This window comes from Pyxicephalus adspersus, chromosome 2 (assembly GCF_032062135.1).
Source record: "Pyxicephalus adspersus chromosome 2, UCB_Pads_2.0, whole genome shotgun sequence".
Classification (NCBI taxonomy): domain Eukaryota; kingdom Metazoa; phylum Chordata; class Amphibia; order Anura; family Pyxicephalidae; genus Pyxicephalus; species Pyxicephalus adspersus.
Window position 1 is genome coordinate 91,701,066 of NC_092859.1, and position 19,629 is coordinate 91,720,694.

The window sequence follows — 19,629 nt, forward strand, 5'->3', positions numbered from 1 at the left end:
TCATGGCCCCATAGCAAAAATATGCAAAAAATAAATAAAAAAAGAAACGATTGGGTAAACTAAGTGTTTTTTTCACAAAAACTTTTACAATACTTTTATAATATTACAATACTGTGTGAAAGGTTTTGTATAACGTAACACTTTTTAATAGTTATAGAGGTTTATATATCCACTGCAAATGGGAACAACTGAGGAGGGAAAAGGGGCAATGCCTCCAAATCAGGGATAATATCATGTAGTAACCTCCTAGATTGTAAGCTCTTCGGGACAGGGTCGTCTCCTCCTCCTGTGTCACTGTCTGCATCTGTCTGTCATTTGCAACCCCCTATTTATTATACAGCACTGCGTAATATGTTGCGCTATATACATTATTACATACATTATTACATACATTATTACATACATACATGGCGCTATATACATTATTATATACATTATTATTAATAATAATAATAATAATAATAATAAAATATTATTGTTGTGTTATAGCTGTGTTTGAAGGACAAGAAACCTCATTTATTATTATATAATTCTGGATGATAAATCTGCTCCCTTATATCTATATTGTACACATTACTCAGGGTGTGGAGGTGTACAAAGCAGTAAATTACTTTCCCTCCCACAGCTCAGGCAGCCATTTTCTTGGAGACCCATTATTTGCCTATGGGAGCAGCTGCAGGGAAATGGCTCCTGTACTGCAGACGGAAGTAGAGCTGTGGTGTAACTCTAGCGGCTGAATGCCGTGGGTTGTGTTGCCGGAAGTGAATGTTAGAGTAGAATGGTGCAGGGGTAAGGATTCATGGAGGTTTGGTTTTAGAAACACAGGTAAGTGCTTTTGTTTTGTTTTTTTTAGCTGTAGGTGGTTATTAGGAAAAGATTTTGTGGTGTGTGTGATGTTTGTCTGAGGTTAGCATTGATGTGACATGTATGATAGTTTCAGAGCTGATGTCTGCATATTCTGTAACACTGCTGTCAGAGAACACTAAACTAATGTCCATGCCAACAAGTTATATGTCTGTGATCTTTAATGAAGTCTTGGTAATTTGTATTTATCTTGCTAGTTGTCTGGCCGGCATGCTTATCCTTTGTCTTCAATATCTGCTGAATTAAATATTTGGCTCAGGTGGTTTACCTGTGCCCAGATCTCCGCACCTGCCTGCACCCCTCTGAGCCCTGAATATTGTCATACCAAGTATCAGTGTGCATAGATGGCACACCTATCCCTATAGAGAGGAATGGATGAGCCAACGCTGCCCTCCAAGTAATCTTTAGGCTAAGTGTTGATCACCTCTACAGCACTCCCTGGTTCCTGCTGCTGACATTGACATCACTACTGTATCCTGTAACAACATGGAGGTCAGCTGGAGGGACCAATGTAAGCTTTGGGACCCATGAGACTGATGCACCCAGAAGTATCAGTTCCCTGCAGATCTCAGAGGAATGTTTCTATATCACCAGCATTACTGCAAGCAATTGCAGACACATGCAGGAGATACAAACTGCAAAATACTCTATAGGGTTATGTAAACATAGAGATCCTCAGATTATAGTTTATTAGTTATGTTATGTATGTGTTTGAAAAAGAAAAACAAGATATTACTTTTATTTTTTCTGTATTTTCTGGATTGACAAAAATATAATTTTCTGTTTCTTTTTGTAGGTACAATGAGTGGTGGTCTTGCTCCCAGTAAGAGTACTGTGTATGTCTCTAACTTCCCTTTCTCCCTCACCAACAATGATCTACACAGGGTAAGTGTACAACATGTACTTGTGTAATATCACTGTATGATTGAAAAGCAAAGATGTCAGCTTCTTTTCTTTTTTTCAGATTTTTTCAAAGTATGGGAAAGTAGTAAAGTAAGTTTATTTTTTTTAATCAATGAAACTGTACAAATGTCAATATCCAACTGAAAAAATTATAAGCTGGCCAAAAATTTCATGCCTACTAAGAAACAAGGAATGATAGTAATGTGGAACCTGTGATTAAAGGTGATAGGAGCTGTACGGCTTACAGTATTCAGATCAAATGTCTTAAAGTAAAATCCCATTTTTAAGACAATTGGGTCTGATTCATTAAGACTCTCCAAGGCTGGATAGGATATACTTTCATCAGTGAAGTTGGGTGATCCAGCAAACCTGGAATGGATTTGTACAAATTCATTTGCTAGCAAATGTTTTGATTCCTGTACCAGATCTATTCCAGGTTTGCACCAGTTTCACTGATGAAAGTGTATCCTCTCCAGCCTTGTAGAGATTTAATGAATCAGGCCTTTTGCTCCAAAATGCTGCACCGTCCTCTTTATTTTTGCCTTTATGTATAGGATCCTGTAAGATGGACTGATGCCCTTGCTGTTGGCTTAATGTCCCCCCCCCCTATAGTTTGTTAACATGCTATTGTACATCCCTGGGGTGTAGTTGGGTGACTCGATCATAGATTTTTTAAATTAAACAATGTTGAGAATAGGCATATTGTAAATCTTGGAGCAAGAAAATGTTACAAACGTTTAACTGTTCTTTGCCCAAATGTCTGACCATTCTCTGTCTTGACAAAATAATATCATGCATACATTGTGTTTTTTTTTTCTAGAGTCACCATTTTGAAAGACAAAGAAACCCGAAAAAGTAAAGGAGTTGCATTTGTTTTATTTTTAGATAAAGAAGGTGCACAAAACTGTACTAGGTCATTAAACAATAAACAGGTATGTTCCTGGATGGTATTACTATATGCAAGTTACTAATATTTTTGTCTAGATCTAGACTCATAAAATGTATTTGTCATGCAGCTGTTTGGCAGAGTACTGAAAGCAAGCATTGCTATAGATAACGGCAGAGCAGCAGAGTTTATCCGAAGACGTAATTACACTGACAAGTCCAGATGTTATGAATGTGGGGTAAGTCAAATCTGAACATTATACTAAAGCAGTGCTTCTTTTACAGTAATTTTCCAAAGGACCTAACAATTCTTTTATAGTGACATTATTTTTCTATTTGTATTGAAGGATACAGGTCACTTGAGCTATGCTTGTCCCAAAAATATGCTAGGTGATCGTGAGCCTCCACAGAAGAAGGAAAAGAAGAAAAGGAAAAAAATGGCAGAGGTAGAAGAACTGTATGTATTTCCATTATGTCAGTTGACTAAATGTAAAATGAACAGTATTACATTACATGATTGGTACTTACAAAACGTATTGCATTTCAGACCTGAAGAAGACCAGAGTGAAGATGAAGGTGAAGATCCATCTCTTGATAGCCTCAGTCAAGCAATAGCTTTTCAGGTACACATACACGTATTTATTTGTTTGTTTGTTTGTTTATAGCTGTTATATAAAAAATAGTTGCTTGATGTTTTTAATTTATTTACTTGCCTATAGGTATCACTAGGTCTAGGATCCCTGTCCAATCACACTGCTGTTGATGATGAACATTGTCTTTACCCATTACTATTGTAAAACAATTATGATTTAAAACATAGACATAGTGGTAGACATTATTATCTCCCTCTCAGTCCTGCTGCTCCCTAAATTCTTCGAGCTGTCTCTTGGAGTTTGGGAAGGGTTGTCAAGGCCAGTGGCATGAAATATGCATGAAGATAATAAAAATAACCACTTTTTGATGTCTAAACCAGACCGCAAATGTATATTTTCTGTTCTAAATTACTTTAAGTAAAATGTTTATTGGCACTAGATTATTAGGCGGTTTGAATTTATTTTGTTGTTGTATTGCCAGCCATGCAAATTCAATGATTGGTCCATCCCAAAGCAGTTTTGTTATGTTGGCTCCTTAGCTCTTCTAGTCATCTGCTTGACTTCAGGGGCCTCCAACATTAAGGCTTACACACTTTTTGCTTACGCAATTTTTGTCACTGGAAACAATCTTTTATGACCACTGTACACATGTCACACGTGAGCGAGAGAGAGATCACAGCGAAAAAGCAAAATTGATTCTCAGGGACAAGTGAGGGCATTGACAGTAACTGGAGTGGTGTATGGGAGTGTGGGCACCAAAATACCCCACACTGCCTGAGAGGTTTGTTTGTAGTACAGGTATATGTTAAAAAATATGCCAACTTTGTTTGTTTCATAGATCCATTGGTAGAATGAAAATTAGAGGATATGTAGAAGTGCCCTGTATCCTCATTTGTTTTGAAAGGCAAAGACTTGCATATTTATTATTATCCTTATTTTCATTTTAGCAAGCAAAAATTGAAGAAGAAGCAAACAAATACAGGCAGACCATAGGCAATGCCTCCACATCTGATGATTCAAGAAAACCAAGAATAAAAAAGAGTGCATATTTTAGTGATGAGGAAGAACTGAGTGACTGAATTCATTCCTCTGTTAATTACTGTACATGTGTTATGTATATAAATATATTTTGATGTGAATGTCCCTTTGGTATTAAACAGGCTTTTTTTAACCTATTTGTGATGTAACATTAATAAAATGATATACGGCTGTTTATTCTATAAATGATTGTGGACATCTCAATCTCAATTTTTCTAGCACCAAATTCAAAGCAAATATTTGGCAGTTGTAAGCAACATCGCTTTCTGCTCAGTTGCTTTATAGATAAATTTGCAGCCCAGTGTTATAATTCTGATTTACTTTTTCTAAGTTTGCTAAACGTAATCACAGGTTACCTCTGTACTACATAACATCTGCATGATAAGACGTTTAATACTGACAGAATGACCAGGTAGAAATAAAGAAACAAGCCTGGGAAGAAAATTGATGTAGTCAATAAGAACTGGACATATGTTTTTGTTCTTGGGTTTAGACCCACCCAAGTTTAATAACAATAGCATAAGCAGGTGGTTTGCAGTAATAGGTATACACCTAAGACACCTCACCATCACACTAAGATCATATTTTAAAGACTGTTTGATGGTCTGTTTAAATTATTTTCAGTAATATGTTAAATGTTATTGTGTCGGTTACAGAACAAATACATAAAACATCTGCCACTAATGATATGATGCAGCTTTTTAACATTTAAAGTTGCAAATATTGGACTAAGCCAATATCATGTGTCCTACATCAACACGCCTGTGTTAAAGCTTTGTATTGTTTGCTTCATATCACTTTTTTTTTTAAATGCCTTGATTTTTTTACCAGTTTATTGTAAATTTAGACTCCTGCCTTAAATGCATCATTGTAAAATTAGATATATACCCATATCACAATAATGAATAGGCTTAGGTGTGTGCATCTTGATCAAGCAATCATGTCCTAACAAAAATTCAGTTTTTGTTATTGGTGTCCCACAACTAGTTTTCTTTATTTACTGTTTTAATGGTCTGGACTAAAACTGGGCAATTAAGTTTGCCTTAAAGAAGGCTACCATCAGACCGAAATCTAATGCAAAAACGAAGAGTCAGATAACCTCTGAACTGGAGAACTTGAATCTGAGATCAGAGAGTAGGATGTTGGTCATGTGGAAGAAACACAATGACTGTGTCCAAAACAAGATATGGATACTCCAGATCAGTGTTTCCCAACCTTTTTAACATGGGGACCCTTGCTATAAATATTGCTATAAATATTATATTCACAATTTACAGTAGATTAATGTGATGATCAGTACGAAGAAAGTATGCTAGATTTCTGGCCAGTGGGATTAATATCACCCTTACAGATAGCCAAAAAGATAATTGGTATCTTTCAAACTGACTTGATAGGAACAAATTACTCATTGCTCAAGGAACCCCTAGCAACCTCTGGAGGAACCCTGCTCCAGGTGATGAATCACACCCCTTTTAGGGGTTCCTGTTAAGGTGAGAAACTGCCACATTTACAGTGGGGGAAGCTAATTTACAGCAATCTTCCCCAAATTAGTGCAAGGCTAGAGACCATTTGAAAGATTATAACAGATTGTCAATCCCTATAGAGAAAAACTGAAAATCAGTGAAAGGGCTTTGCAGTCCTATAGACTCTCCTAAAAGAATCCGGACCGGACACTGCACTGGTAGAAGCGAAGTTCTGACCCTTCGGATTTAAAGTGGTAAGCCCTGCAATCAATTGGAGACAAAATAATCTGTTTTAATGTGGGAATAATAGCAAAGACTGGGCTCCTCAAGAACAAGTTCATTAGACAGAAGCTGCTAAGGCTGCAGGCAGATCAAATAGAGAACCTGCAGTGACAGGCACACATTTGCATTAGGCCATTGAAGTCTTAGTAAGCAAATAATGATTTTAGTCAAGGATTCTGGCAGGGCAGAAGCCATACCTAATGGAACCAAGGCATAGATTCTTCATCATAGGGCAACATGGTTTTAGGCTGCAGGTGATACATTGCACATAGACCTGGAAACATTGAGGGTTCATAAGAAACAAAAACAGCTAGTAGCACGTTGTGGGGAAGCGTCTGGAGGGGACCAATGTCTGTGTAGGTTGGCAACAGCAATGCGTTCCATGTGGATCTTGGCAAACAACAGCAACAGAGGTAGAAGCATTCTAGAAACTGATGAGGGAGCACACATGGCACTGCACCTAACAAATGGAGGCACTGCACAGTGCCACAATAGTAATCTCTTCTTTGCGGACATTTCTAAAGGTGCCCAATGACCTATGCAAGTAGCCCCAGTACTCAGCCTAACTGACCTACTCATGGAGTCTTCAGAGATGGGGAAAGTACTGATGACTGGAAAGACTGACCAGCATGGAGTAAGAAAAATGCCTCTCCCCCTACTCATTGCCTGAAGGTTCAAATCCAGTCCATCCACAACATCCAGTCCGGTGAGGTTTATGTATGGCACTCCTATGTCAGGTTGATGGCAAACCAGAAAGCTGGCATTGAGCTGACCAGTTAGGTGTAGAAACGTATTGGTTGAAAAAAAGGATTCTAGTAAAATAGGTACAAAACCAAGGTGAGGAAGGGGATCTAACCTCCTAGGACAGGGGTGCCCAAAAGTTGGATCGCGATCTACCGCTAGATTGCAAAGGCAACGCGAGTAGATCGCGGAGCCTTGCCTTTCAAAATAAACTCTACTGCGCACAGGAGATATTAAGGCCAAGTTTTTATTGTTGGTAGATCATTTTGACTTGGCCATTTTAAAAGTAGCTTGCAAGCCCAAAAAATGTGGGCACCCCAGTCCTAGGACAATATGCATGCCGGTAGGAGGAGGGGTAATGCTGGGCTGGCCTACAGTTTTTTGTTTGCCTTCAGGCAGTAGTATGACCCAGGGGTGAAAGACTTCCTGTGCCTCTCCATGGAGGACAAAGACATATTTGGTCATGTTGGTTGGGGGTGATCACTCTCTTCTCCTGGTATCATTGGGACATCTCACCACTAAAATCACAGACAACAAGCCGGTAAAAGTTCTAAGCTTTATTTCCTCTCTCCTAAATGTAAAAATATATAACAAAGAATTGTGGTATATTGCAGAACACTTTCCAGATTAGTCCTGGCCTGACAAATGTTCAGGGATGAGTAGCAGACACAGTGGGGGCATGCAATGATCTGTGACAACCCAAGGCTGCGTTGTAAGGCATTTGCTGAGCAGTGTCACCCTATAACAGGAAGTGCTATCCCCATAGGGCAGGATCACAAGACAAGCTCATGGCAGGGCACCTATAGGTTCTATAAGACAGCTGTGCTGATCAGAGACGTAGCACACTTTTGTATTGGGGTTTCCATACACTTTATGATGTATTACTGAACATGTATCATGTGAAAAGGCCGGATGTCTGTGTGAATAGAAGAGTATTGGTTATCTCCCGGTTCGCAGTCATGTTGTATTAGTACACACGTATTATAATTCCCATTATACCCCTCTCCGTGCTATCTCTGTGCTGCTTGCAGTGACTGCGCTCTGCTCTCTCCATTTCCAACCTCCCCGGCTGTCCGGGCTCAGCGATGGGCGCCCTGTGATTGGCCGAACTGGGTCACGTGCGGCGGCGGACAGCTGGCTCCGGCTGATCGCGGTCGGCGCAGCCGCTTGCTCCCGCCTCGCTGTCCGGGCCTCACAGCTGGGCCTCCGCATCTCCTTCTCCGCCACAGCATGGGAGACAAAAAGAGCCCTACAAGGTAAGAGGTGATGGGGGACGCGGCCGGCGGACCGGGGAGGTGGGCGGTGTGTTTTAGCGCTCGCCGTGCGGCAGAGGCCCCGGCAGATGAGTGCAGGCCTTGTTTTGTGCTGTCTGACTGCTATGTCTCCCTGCAGACCGAAGCGGCAGCCGAAGCCCTCCTCAGACGAAGGCTACTGGGACTGCAGTGTTTGTACCTTCAAGAACAGTGCCGAGGCCTTTAAGTGCCTGATGTGTGATGTACGCAAGGGAACCTCCACCCGGTGAGTCTCACATCTCCTGCCTCCATTACCCGGGTCTGACCCGGGCTATATCCCAGCCCTGATATGGGCTACAATACATGGGATGTACATTACCTGCTTGGCCAGAGAATCACAACATCACCCACAGGGCCCATTCACAGCCCTCCACTGCTGTGCTGCCATTTGTTGTCTATGGCAACTTCATCCATGTGTATTATGGTATCTTCATCCAAGTGTAATATGGGAACCCTTAGTAACTTCATGTGTGATATGGTAACCTTCTACTGTGCACTATGCCAGGAAATAATGTAGATGTGATTATTAGATGTGATTATGTGATAGTGTTAGTCTATGGGAATGGGCTGCCTCCATACAATGCATGGGATGAACAGTAGAAAGTGCAGCGCTATATATTACAATGGGGGAATTTACTGCTCAGTCCAGGTTTATTCCTCTGATCATTTTCTCTGGTGCTGTATGTGTCTGCATGGCTTGCCTCTGTACATTGTACACATCACTGGGGTGTTATCATCATCTTTGGGTAACAGGAAAAGTTGGTGGGCATGGAGCTAGGCTACATACAAATGTGCAATGGTTCTTGTCTGATAATCGGTTCTGGAGCAATATCGGATGAGAATGTGGCGTGTGTACAGCACGGATCCACAGACGATGGACGGCGATCTTAATGGGAGTGAATGGGGGAGAGAGAGCAGCAGGGTGCCGCTCCGTCGTTCTCCCCCCCCCCCACATGGAGCAGAATGGTGCTGTATGTACAGCACTCGTTCATGCGTCGTGCAGTCCTTAGTCGTTGGAAAGGATCATCAAAGATCCTTTCCAACAATAATTATTGCACGTGTGTACATAGCCTAAGTATGTAAAAAGACCAAAGCCTCCTACAGATGTCTGATGAAGGATTATCAAAGAATTGTTACTGGAAACAATCTTTGCTGGTCCCTTCCAGGGGCAGATGAATGAACGAGCGCTGTACACACTCCTATAAAGAGAGGGGGAAGGACTATAGAGCAGAACCCAGCTGTGCTTTCCTTATTTATGTGTTGTTGTAGATTATTGAACAGCATCAGGGGACCCCTGTACACTGTGCCAGATTTTCACCCAAGATAAACGATGGCATTTGTCAGGGGCAAAAATCTTCTCTTTTACTCCAACACAGACCATTCATTGGCTGAAATTCAATTTTTATAGCAGCATATTTTTTTACGGTCCTATTTGAGAAATGTGTTTTTCCACCACTGTGAAATACTTGGTGCATCCAGGTATGGAGGAGGGTAAGCAACTTTCTACCATGCCCTTCACCAAGCCCCTGCAGTGTTCAACCCAGAAATTATTTTAGACTGGGTGGGAATAAACTGTTGATGGGTGGCAGCCCCTATATTGTGACCCAGCTCATCAGTAACTACCCAAAAACAGCCAGGGGGGTTACTGAAGTGAAGTGTAAATGGAGCCTGGTACAGACGGGTGTTCAGCTTTAAAGAATATTGTTTATTATTATATACCATAAAAAATACAAATATTTTACAAAACCTATTAACTTGTATATGGTATTGTGGACCTTACTCATTACAGCCACAGGCTATGCTTCTGAATTTGCAGTGCTACAAGGAGGTTATGCTTTACAGTTCTATAAGGGATGGTGGGCAAGCAAAAACTTTCATCCATCATTCTTGGAAGTATTACAATAGGAAGATTGTAGCTCTGCAAATTTGAAAAGATTACAAGTGTTACAGGGTCTCTTTAAATTAGATAAACTTGCTTATAATTTACTTATGTCATGTGATTTAAAGGTTTAATAAATCACTGCTTCAGTATCCGCAAGAACCTACTTTGCACCACACCAGGTGGTTGTATGTTCTGCTCTAAGTACTTAAGTCATTTTTAATTTACCAGGTTGCAGGATTGTGCTCTTCCTTTTATGTTCCTTTAAACCAACTCAAAGTACAAGTGGCCCGATTCATTTGTGTATGCAAAATGTGCTGGTAATAAAAGGCATATCATGATTTTCTTTTATCCATAGTTATGTTTTGCTCCTTAGCTTTCTGGTACATTATCCAATAGCTACAATAGCAATTGAGGCACCTTGGATACTTTTGACTAAATGCCTGAAAATGTTTTCAGTGTCAGTAGTTCAATTGAAAACACCCATAATGTTTAAAGAATACCTTTAGTAAGAGAAAAACCAGGCTTACATTGCTCATCTCCTTTCTGAATCACTTATCCACAAATGTATGCTCTGTGTAAAGTCAGAGTGATCTCACACCTAATGATCTGCATTTTTGTTCCATGTTAGTGAATCAGAAAGCTATTGGATCATGATTATTATTATCTTGTATTTATATAGTGCCGACTTATTATGCAGCTCTTTAGTCATCGACAGGTCATTAGCTCTCTCTCAAGGGGGCTCATAATCAAATGTCACTACCATAATCCTTTAGCATTAACACAGTCTAAGGCTAATTTGGGGGGAAAAGTCAATCAACCTGCATGTTTTTGGGATGTGGGAGGAAACCTGAGTGCCCAGAGAAAACCACACAAACACAGGGAGAACATACAAACTCCATGCAGATAATGTCTTGGCCAATATTTTACCCCGGTGCTTCAAAGCCCACAGAGCTAGCCACTGAGCCAAACATGCTGCCTGATCGTCATGTCAATCATTTTCTGATGGCAATGGCAAATTTTTAGATTATTTCAGTACATATTTCAGTTCTTGTAAAAAGTGACTTGTCCCTACAGGGACGTTACAGTTAAATTGGAACTAAACTTGTTGGTAGGTGGTGAGCTTCTGCCAAAATTAGCAAGTGTGCACAGCATACTAACTGATTATGGCACATAGTTACCTTGTGCTGTCACCCTGCAGCGATGACAGGTCCAGGACCGGTCATTGTTGCAGAGATGGGCACCGCTGGCTTTACAATTAATTTACATTGAGACGATGATCCTGTTCATGGATTGGAAGTGCAGAAGTACAGCAGCTGTCTCTGTGTGTGATGATGCTGCATAGTTTAGAGCAGAAACAAAAAGCCACCGGAAGCCAGGGAGTTAGATTTTTGACAATAAAGACTTTGCATTGCATGTTTTTTTTTTTTGTCAAATACTACCTCTGGGTGTTTTTTTGTTTTCTCAGTTTAGGTCCACTTTAAGTTGAGCTGTAGGCTCTTCTGTAGCTCCTTTTTGAGTCAGTATAGTCTTCTCCCTGATCCTTTTTTTAAGCCAGGTGGGAAGAAACTGTAGATGGGTGGTGGCCCCTGTACTGTCACCCAACTTTTAGGTAACCATTCAAAAGACAGCTGGGTGCTTACTGAAAGGTGCCGCAATTTGCTGTGGGCATGAACTCCTCAAGAAAAACTAAATGCCAGTGGATGTGTGGGATCTCCTTTATACATGTTTGAATAAAGTTAATTTTTTCAGTTCTTTCTATACCTTCTAGCCTCTGGGGGCTCCCACCATGAAAGTAAAATTGAAAAAGGGTCTTTTCTAGGGTCCAGAAGTCAGGAGACCCAACATACAATATGTTATGAAGATTGAGAGAATATTCCCACATAGACATTGGAGTTTTTTTTTTTTACTTTAAAATAGGAGATAAAGTATCGGAGAATTTGTAAACTCAGTCATGTAAGATGGTTTTCCCACCATTGGCCATGTCCATAACCTGTGTACAAAGTGCATAAAAACAATTGCTATAACATTTTTGTGAAAGAAATTAATAAAGCAGTGCTCAACCCAGATTTTTTTGGGTTGGAAAAAAATGTAGGCGGGTGAAGGTCCCTGTATTGTGACCCAACTCCTTAGTAACCACCCTTAAGTGCCGGGTGGTGTGCCAAGCTAAAAGGATCTATGGAGAACACTGTAAATGATAAAGTGCTTTAAATTATATTCTTACAACCCCATCCTTGCCTATCCAAGATTTTTGCTGTACTGACAAGTGCCATCAAGTGACCTCTCTAAATTACATTTTATTTTGTGGGTGGAGAAGTGGTAAAACATTTGCTAGCAAATTAAAGAAATCCATTCCAAGTTGGCTGGGTCACCCAGCTTCACTGATGAAAGAAATATGTAAAAGTATGTGTTACACCTTTCTATCTGTTAGGTTTTATATATCAGGACAATAAACGCCATCGGTATGACTTTACCAGTCTCTCACATGGTTGTGGAGGAATTTTGGACTTTTCTTTACAATGTCGCTTCAATTCATTGAGGGTTGTAGGTATTCATTTATGCACAGCTATCATTTGGGCCTAGCACATTTTTCTCACTGTAGAATGGTAAACTTCATATTGTTTGAAAATGGCCAGATAACTTTTCCCAGATTAATAGGTAGCAGTAGTTGCCCCTCTAAAATCATTAGTGATGTTTTTTCTCCTTGGTGTTGTGTTAACACATGCCAGAAAGCTCCACACCAGCAAACTACCAGGAATTGTTTTTACCTTTAACTTAAAGAGCCGCTAAGGCTCCAGTAGCTTTTTTATAATTATGTCCTGATATTTAAACCCATAAAATTAGGAGGTTGTACTCTCTCTTTCACATGACTGTATATCAAGAAGTTTTAGTGTGCTAATGTTTAGCTTTTTTTTTTATGTTATGCAGGAAACCTCGACCAGTTTCTCAGCTGGTGGCACAGCAAGTAACACAGCAGTTTGTACCACCCATGCAGACAAAGAAAGAAAAAAAAGATAAAATAGAGAAGGAAAAGAGTGAAAAAGAAACACCAATAATTAAAAAGAACAGTAATAAGAAAACAAGGTATGAACTACTATTTATATAAGTGTTTTTTTTCCCCAGATAGAATTATTTTGTAACTGTTGTATGTTATCCCAAATCAATACTAGAATCAATATGCAGACAGGTACATAAACTGTTCCACCAAGATTAGTCCAGCGTTTTCTTCCTGGACCAATGATCTTCAATTTATTTTACAATTTTTGTACACAGTGTGAAATTTTGGAAAACTATTTCAGTAAAACATCACTTTCTAAATCCCTTCTGTCTAATATTAAATATACTACATTTCTTCTGTCTGCTCTAGGCCCCGATTGAAAAATGTGGATAGAAGTAGTGCTCAGCATTTGGAAGTTACTGTGGGAGACCTAACCGTGATTATTACAGACTTTAAGGAAAAAACTAAATCCCCACCTGCATCTAGTGCCACATTAGTGGATCAGCACAGTCAAAGTGGATCCGGCTCTGAAAACACTGAGAGAGGAATATCCAGGTCATCTTCGCCCAGAGGAGAGACGTCATCTGTAAATGGGGAATCGCATTAAAGTTCTCCTCACCCTTTCTAGTCATTAACTGATATTGTGACAAACATCTTCTGCCAATAGTCACCACAGTTACATAGGGGAAAATCTAATGCTAATCTTATATTTTTCTGACGAAAAAATGGTTAGGTATGCACTTATTTTTTTAAGTCTACATTTGTAAGTGCACATTGGAAGATGCAGCTTTCAGGTAAGTGACACCAATTCATGAGACGGGTTTCTATAAAATAAAGATCACATACTGCTGATCTGATCTTGTCAAGATTTCTAACTTGTTTAACTACTAAAATGTTTAAGTAGATATGATGTGTTTACTGGATGCTGCAGCCAAGAGCCAAGTGATAGCAATACAAGCTTCCTAAAGAGCTGATAACATTCAGGATCACCATCGCTGGACTGTGTATGTTTTATACTCTTGAATATGCTTAGATTTTAGGAATATATTATTACTTTCTGTAGATACCCTTTACACAACATCATTTTAATTAGATTTCTTTAAATGATAAGTAAATCTGTAATCCATGTTTTAGACCCCTAAAGGTAGCCAAACAATTCTTACACAGTGGTAAAAAATCTATTCGATTAGGGTTCTGGGACTGGTTTTGAAAATGGCAGGACTGTTCTGTCCTTACAGCCTGTTGTAAAATGAATCACCATCTTCCCCAACGGGAAAAGAAAAACCTAATTGATTCACCATTCCCTACTCCATATAAAATGTGAAGTGTTGGCTTTTGGTATTGTATAAACATTGGCAGTTTGCCCCAGTATGGTGAACTTTCACATTATAATCACAAATTATAAAAAAAATGTATAACATTATGAAATGTTTATACATCATCTTTAGTTAATGTAGGAAATGTCCTGCATTTCCACAACTGTAAACTGCATGTCTTTTCTCTTCATACCCAAAGAAAAACCAATGTTCCTATTACCACCTGATTGTACTGTATGGCCACCTTCTAGTGGTAGTTTTATAGACATAGGTGGGAAGTTTAGCTTTTTTATCTACATGTGCAGAAACTCCTGACCAAAACCAAGAAAACATTTGACATGGTTCTATTTTCCAAATTAAAGGGTAAGGGCTCCCCACGCTATAACGCATGGGATAATGTGTGTTGATGTGATCTAAGAGCATTGAGCTGTGTTGAATTTTTTGGCTTGAATAAGAATGGCAAAATGCAGCATATAGGATAATTTCCAACCAACTGTGATGTATTCGTGTAAACGGGTCCTATTGAAAACAATAATTTTTATTTTTTTTAATTTTTTATATTTGCCTGTGCTGGAAAGTTAGCAACAGGGCATGATGGTGTATCCAGTGTTAAGAAGCTCTAATAGAATTGTATCTTGGATAAAGCTCAGCAGGTATTTACTTGAACCGTGCATTTAAAGGTATAGAAGCCCTGTTCATTTTTAGGTGTTGCTGACCGTTTAAGGTGGAATACTACTGTGCGTATATATAAATGTATAGAATACTTTCCAAACATTCTTTCTTGCATTTCATGCTTGTAATTACATTAAAAAACACACACCACCGATATTCTGGATGGGAACCTGAAAATAGCTTAAAGCCAAGCTTCAGCCAATAACTTTTCATTTAGCACTGGTTAGAGTCTTTTTCAGATGATCATTGCTCTTTGTGTTACTCTCTAAAAGTAACGGGAAATCTTTCCTGTTGTGATACAAAGGCATTTACAGTGGAGAATGGTTAGAACTTGTGAAATGTTTGAATTGCTGTCTTCTACTTTTTAAAGTAGTGACCACATCTTCTCTTTTATGTAACGGTGTCAGAGAAATGGGAAGAGAGAGTAAATATCCAGAATTGGGTCACAGGCAGAAATAGAAGGACTCTTACTCCCTCACCATCCAAAGTGAAAACAATTGGTTGGAGCTAAGCTTTAATGAGATTAAAAAAAATTGTTGTACAGATTCTTGATGCTCTTTTTGTATAAATGCAGCTTGATTACAAATCTATATCCCAAAATTTAAAGATATGTAATTGGTGGAGCTGCAGGTTAAAAAACCTGTGCTGATGAAAACAAAGTATTCTGCCATTGCTGACCTCCTAAAACCAGATGTCCTTTGCTACAATACAATGATTCAGTGATCTGGAAGAGGCATGCAGTTGGTGAAGTAAGAACACATGACCTGTGCGTGCACTTGTTTGATGTAATCTACTAAAGAATTATCAAAGCCATAGGTGTCACTTAACAGCCAGGCAACTGGATCTTTCTAAAGGGGAGGAAAGTAATAGCAGCTTACATGTTCCTGTCAGTTCGGGTTTTGTTTCATATACCAATTTCTGAATACAGAGTATACACTATTAAAGGGAGAATGCAGTTACCCACAAAACTGAGCTTTCAGCCAGACTCCGGAATTCTGTTCTAAACTTCCCTTTATAGCCAACCAATGTTGGTGAACCAGTATATTTTTGTGAATTATACAGCCAAGGTAAAAAAAACATACCCCCTTTTAAAATCAAACTGTATTGAATATTAAATGAAAGTATTGTCACATCATACTGTAAATATGTTTTTTTTTTACATAATTGACAAACTAAGCTTGTGAATGGGCTGAGTTGGTGGAAAAATATAAACTGTAATATTGTTTCCTTGAATAAGGACGATATACAATGTGTAGGTATAATCTCCTATTCCACAATGTGTAATAGTACAAGTGAAGGCGGACAATGGATTCCCCTTGAATAGGACTGTTTTACATTAGTCCCTCATATTGGTGATATACACTAAAGCCCTCTGTGTACAAAATATTTTCAGGCACAAAAAAGGTTTGAGCACACATTTGTAGTCTTAAATGTTACAAATTCATGTTGAAGTGCCATGGAGATGTGGTTGATCATTTTGTTATGCAGTGTTATTAGTAATTCCATCTTCACTTTTAGGTTAGTGAGTACTAACACTTCTTAATAGATTTTTACAGGCATGTTTTGAAAAAAAAAATATAGTTCAAGCTGCATAAATATGTATTATTTGGTTGGAAAATTGTGATGCATAGTTTTATGTATACAGCTCAACAAATGAATTTAGTTAACTTTTACTGCTACAGGAATCTCAAAGTAACTATTTTAAATGCACCTGCTGGTACTTGGTGTGATTTAAATAGGAAAAAAATATAAATAAAGCCTTTGTATGAAATGTTGCCATTTATTTTCTTTTTTTATTAAGTGTATTTTAGGCAACTGTTACTTTGGATTTTGCAGATGGCTGTAACAAGTTGTCATGTATTAAAACGCTGGCTGGTTTGGTTTGCTTTGCTGTTTTTTATTGTTTGTGTATTTTATGGTCAAAACAAAATTCTGCATTTCAAGTTAGTATTTTGCTGTTGTCAACAGAGTAATAATTTAGAATCCTTTATTATATATATTTTTTTTTACCCAAAGCTATGTGTTTTTATATGTTCTGTTTTTACTTCCATTACTTTAATGCTATAAAAAACGTTACACATCAGGGAAAAGGAACTGAATTTTTATACATTTATTTTTTTTTTTTTTTGCTTTTGTACTGCCATTTTTTGTCTGTCAAACTAAGCAGGGCACAGAGATGTCTGTGAAATGGACTTTTGGTGTCACAGGCCAGTTCTAGAACATTTGTAACATGTTTTAATAGTGTGTGTGTGTGTGTGTGTGTGTGTGTATATATATATATATATATATATATATATATATATATTAAATAAATTTTAGTCCCAGCTTTTTGAATTTTAGTTTAGATGCTACCACAAGAAGTAAAAAAACACCTTCCCTGTTAATTTTTTGGAGGCCAGTAATTATTGTGATATTAAAAAGTACCCATTTTAGGCTAATATAGCAGTTCTGAAACTATTGGTGCTATAAAAGTGCGTTCACTTCTGATTTTGTTCAACATAAAAAGGTTTCTTCAGGATAAATCCATATTTTCCAGATGTTACCTATTGACTGTTCCAGATATTAGCACACCCCACTCGGTCAGCCTCTCATATGGTTAAAGTCTTTCATATCATTGTCTACCTGTTGTCCTCTTCAAACCCAGCTCTTTCTGCCATGGACTGTCTGTATCAGATGGGAACAGTTTAAAGGGTAGTTGGACTTTCAAACAAAGTACAGTCATCCTGTTTCCCTGCCCTGACCCATAGTTATTCTCTCTCTCATACTTCTCTGCCGTGGTTGCACCCGTTCGTTTTACATCCAGATCTACTGTACTTATGGGTGGGGATAAGACAGAATCTCTGTATTTTGAGTATAATTAGACACATTTATATTAAAAATCTCTCTAGCTTATGCAATTGTCTACTGTTTTTGATACACAAAACCCTAATTTGTACTCATTCCCCATGGAAATCAGAGGCTTCAATCGAATGTACAGGAATTGCTTTCTATTTTGTTTACATGCTGTTTGGTGAGTTTAGATTAACCATCAGTTCACACCATAAATTCACTATATTTCCTGTCCCAAACACCATACAGATGGGTTATTTTAAAGGCTGTGGTTTCCTGGTACTGTGATTATCAGTTCCAATGTCAATTCAATCTATTTAAATGTAAATCAAAACACATTTTCATTGTTTGTTTACTTGTTTCCCAAGGTGATAAAACTATTACAAATCCAGGCGAGTATCCAGTACATATTCCAATAAAATATTTTTATGTATACAGGTTTTGAATTTTTGTTTACAACCACCTAAAATAAAAAGGTAACTACCCAGTTAATGTCTTTTGTATTTTCTAGAATTTGTGACTGTTGCATTATTGTGCTTTGCTTAAATATCTTGGATTAAGAAAAAAAAAAACAGTTCACACCACAGAATGACATTCTTCTCTTATGTATACATACAACAATGTATGTCCCTTTTAGCCGGGTGCACCACCCGGCACTTTTCAGTAACCACCTGGCTGTTTATGGGCTGAAGAGTTGGGTCACAATACAGGGGCTGCCACTCGATGCAGGACCTAAAAATGTATAACTCAGGTGAGACACCTGCTGTTGCACACAAATTCTTCAGAATAGATTACTAAGATGTTAAATTTAACTGAAAGCCACAATACCGCTAAACTTTTTCCCTAAATAATTGACTCCCCCCCACCGTTAATAAAAAAAATGAGTAGTTGTTCATTGGTTGCTTTTATTTTAAAGGGATGTAATTTTTTGTCACACAGCCTTGCTTTATAATCATCCCCACCAGGACTTCTTATTTTGGAATATGCATACCCTGGGCCCATTATTTCTTGTAGGAGCTGTACTGTTGCAGAATACTATTATCCTTGTCTGTGCTGGATGGACCTACAATGTGATGTAATATCACCAAGGTACCAGATTGCAGCTCAGTATCACTCCAAGCTTGTCAATCAGCTTTTACACTATGTCTGACCTGCTGAGTACTGTGTGACCCCGCCAAAATCCACCTGGCACCGCCACCGATGCCCCACTATATAAAACTACTAAAAGAATATTGGAAGTTTACAAGTAAACTAGCTTCATGGATGCATAAAACTCCTCCATCCATATGATGAGGACTGAGGCTGGGTTGTGCCCTAAAATAATATTTGGACCGTAAAGTTTTGGTACTCATGATTAAATATCATTGAACACAGCTGAGAGGTTGGAAGGCTTAGACCAGGAGCCTATAATTGTACTTCAAATACAACCCTGGTAATGGCCACACACTATTTGCAGTGTAGTAAGCCCTTTGCCAGTTTAGGAGTAGAGATCAGATAGAATGTTCATTCTCTTCTAGAAAAAGACCAGCACTGAACACATTATTAGTAAAGCAGTTGTATAGTTTGGGAAGGACACACTGCTGCTTAAAAGTGGGGCCCCTAGTGAACAATGTATATATATACAAACATCACAGTCAAAATACCATGTCAAGAAAACTTACATAAAATATTTAGCTTCAGAGGTATGAAAAGAAGGTGATACAGACTTGGAGCTGTCATACTTTATCTGACTTCATTACCTAGGGAGTCACTTACAGGACAAGCATGTTGGTGAAGTCTGAATTCCTATTCTGCATGCTTATTTTTTGGTCAGTAATTTACTAGGCAGTAAAAACCAGGATGGAGATTACTGCTGTTAGAGCTGCATTTTTTTT

At 38.5% G+C, this 19,629-nt stretch overlaps 2 protein-coding genes across 2 annotated transcripts; both read left to right on the forward strand.

Moving 5' to 3' along the window:
- Positions 1-700: 700 nt before the first annotated feature.
- ZCRB1 (zinc finger CCHC-type and RNA binding motif containing 1) lies at positions 701-4,469 on the forward strand. The gene is made up of 8 exons (XM_072401472.1): positions 701-825; positions 1,661-1,749; positions 1,829-1,857; positions 2,588-2,699; positions 2,784-2,891; positions 3,000-3,109; positions 3,200-3,275; positions 4,193-4,469. The coding sequence occupies exons 1-8, from the start codon at positions 738-740 to the stop codon at positions 4,322-4,324; spliced, it is 744 nt and encodes a 247-aa protein (XP_072257573.1). The 5' UTR covers positions 701-737; the 3' UTR covers positions 4,325-4,469.
- Positions 4,470-7,792: 3,323 nt separating this feature from the next.
- On the forward strand, positions 7,793-18,242 carry YAF2 (YY1 associated factor 2). The gene is made up of 4 exons (XM_072401473.1): positions 7,793-8,025; positions 8,162-8,287; positions 12,869-13,024; positions 13,308-18,242. The coding sequence occupies exons 1-4, from the start codon at positions 8,000-8,002 to the stop codon at positions 13,543-13,545; spliced, it is 546 nt and encodes a 181-aa protein (XP_072257574.1). The 5' UTR covers positions 7,793-7,999; the 3' UTR covers positions 13,546-18,242.
- The last annotated feature ends 1,387 nt before the right edge of the window (positions 18,243-19,629 follow it).

Excerpts from the sequence above, each read along its gene's own strand:
- ZCRB1 (XM_072401472.1), top strand. The coding sequence starts at position 738 with ATGCCGTGGGTTGTGTTGCCGGAAGTGAATGTTAGAGTAGAATGGTGC. Across the intron at positions 826-1,660 it reads GTTTGGTTTTAGAAACACAG|GTACAATGAGTGGTGGTCTT; the intron begins GTAAGTGCTTTT and ends TTCTTTTTGTAG. Across the intron at positions 3,276-4,192 it reads GTCAAGCAATAGCTTTTCAG|CAAGCAAAAATTGAAGAAGA; the intron begins GTACACATACAC and ends TTTTCATTTTAG.
- YAF2 (XM_072401473.1), top strand. The coding sequence starts at position 8,000 with ATGGGAGACAAAAAGAGCCCTACAAG. Across the intron at positions 8,026-8,161 it reads GACAAAAAGAGCCCTACAAG|ACCGAAGCGGCAGCCGAAGC; the intron begins GTAAGAGGTGAT and ends GTCTCCCTGCAG. Across the intron at positions 13,025-13,307 it reads AACAGTAATAAGAAAACAAG|GCCCCGATTGAAAAATGTGG; the intron begins GTATGAACTACT and ends TGTCTGCTCTAG.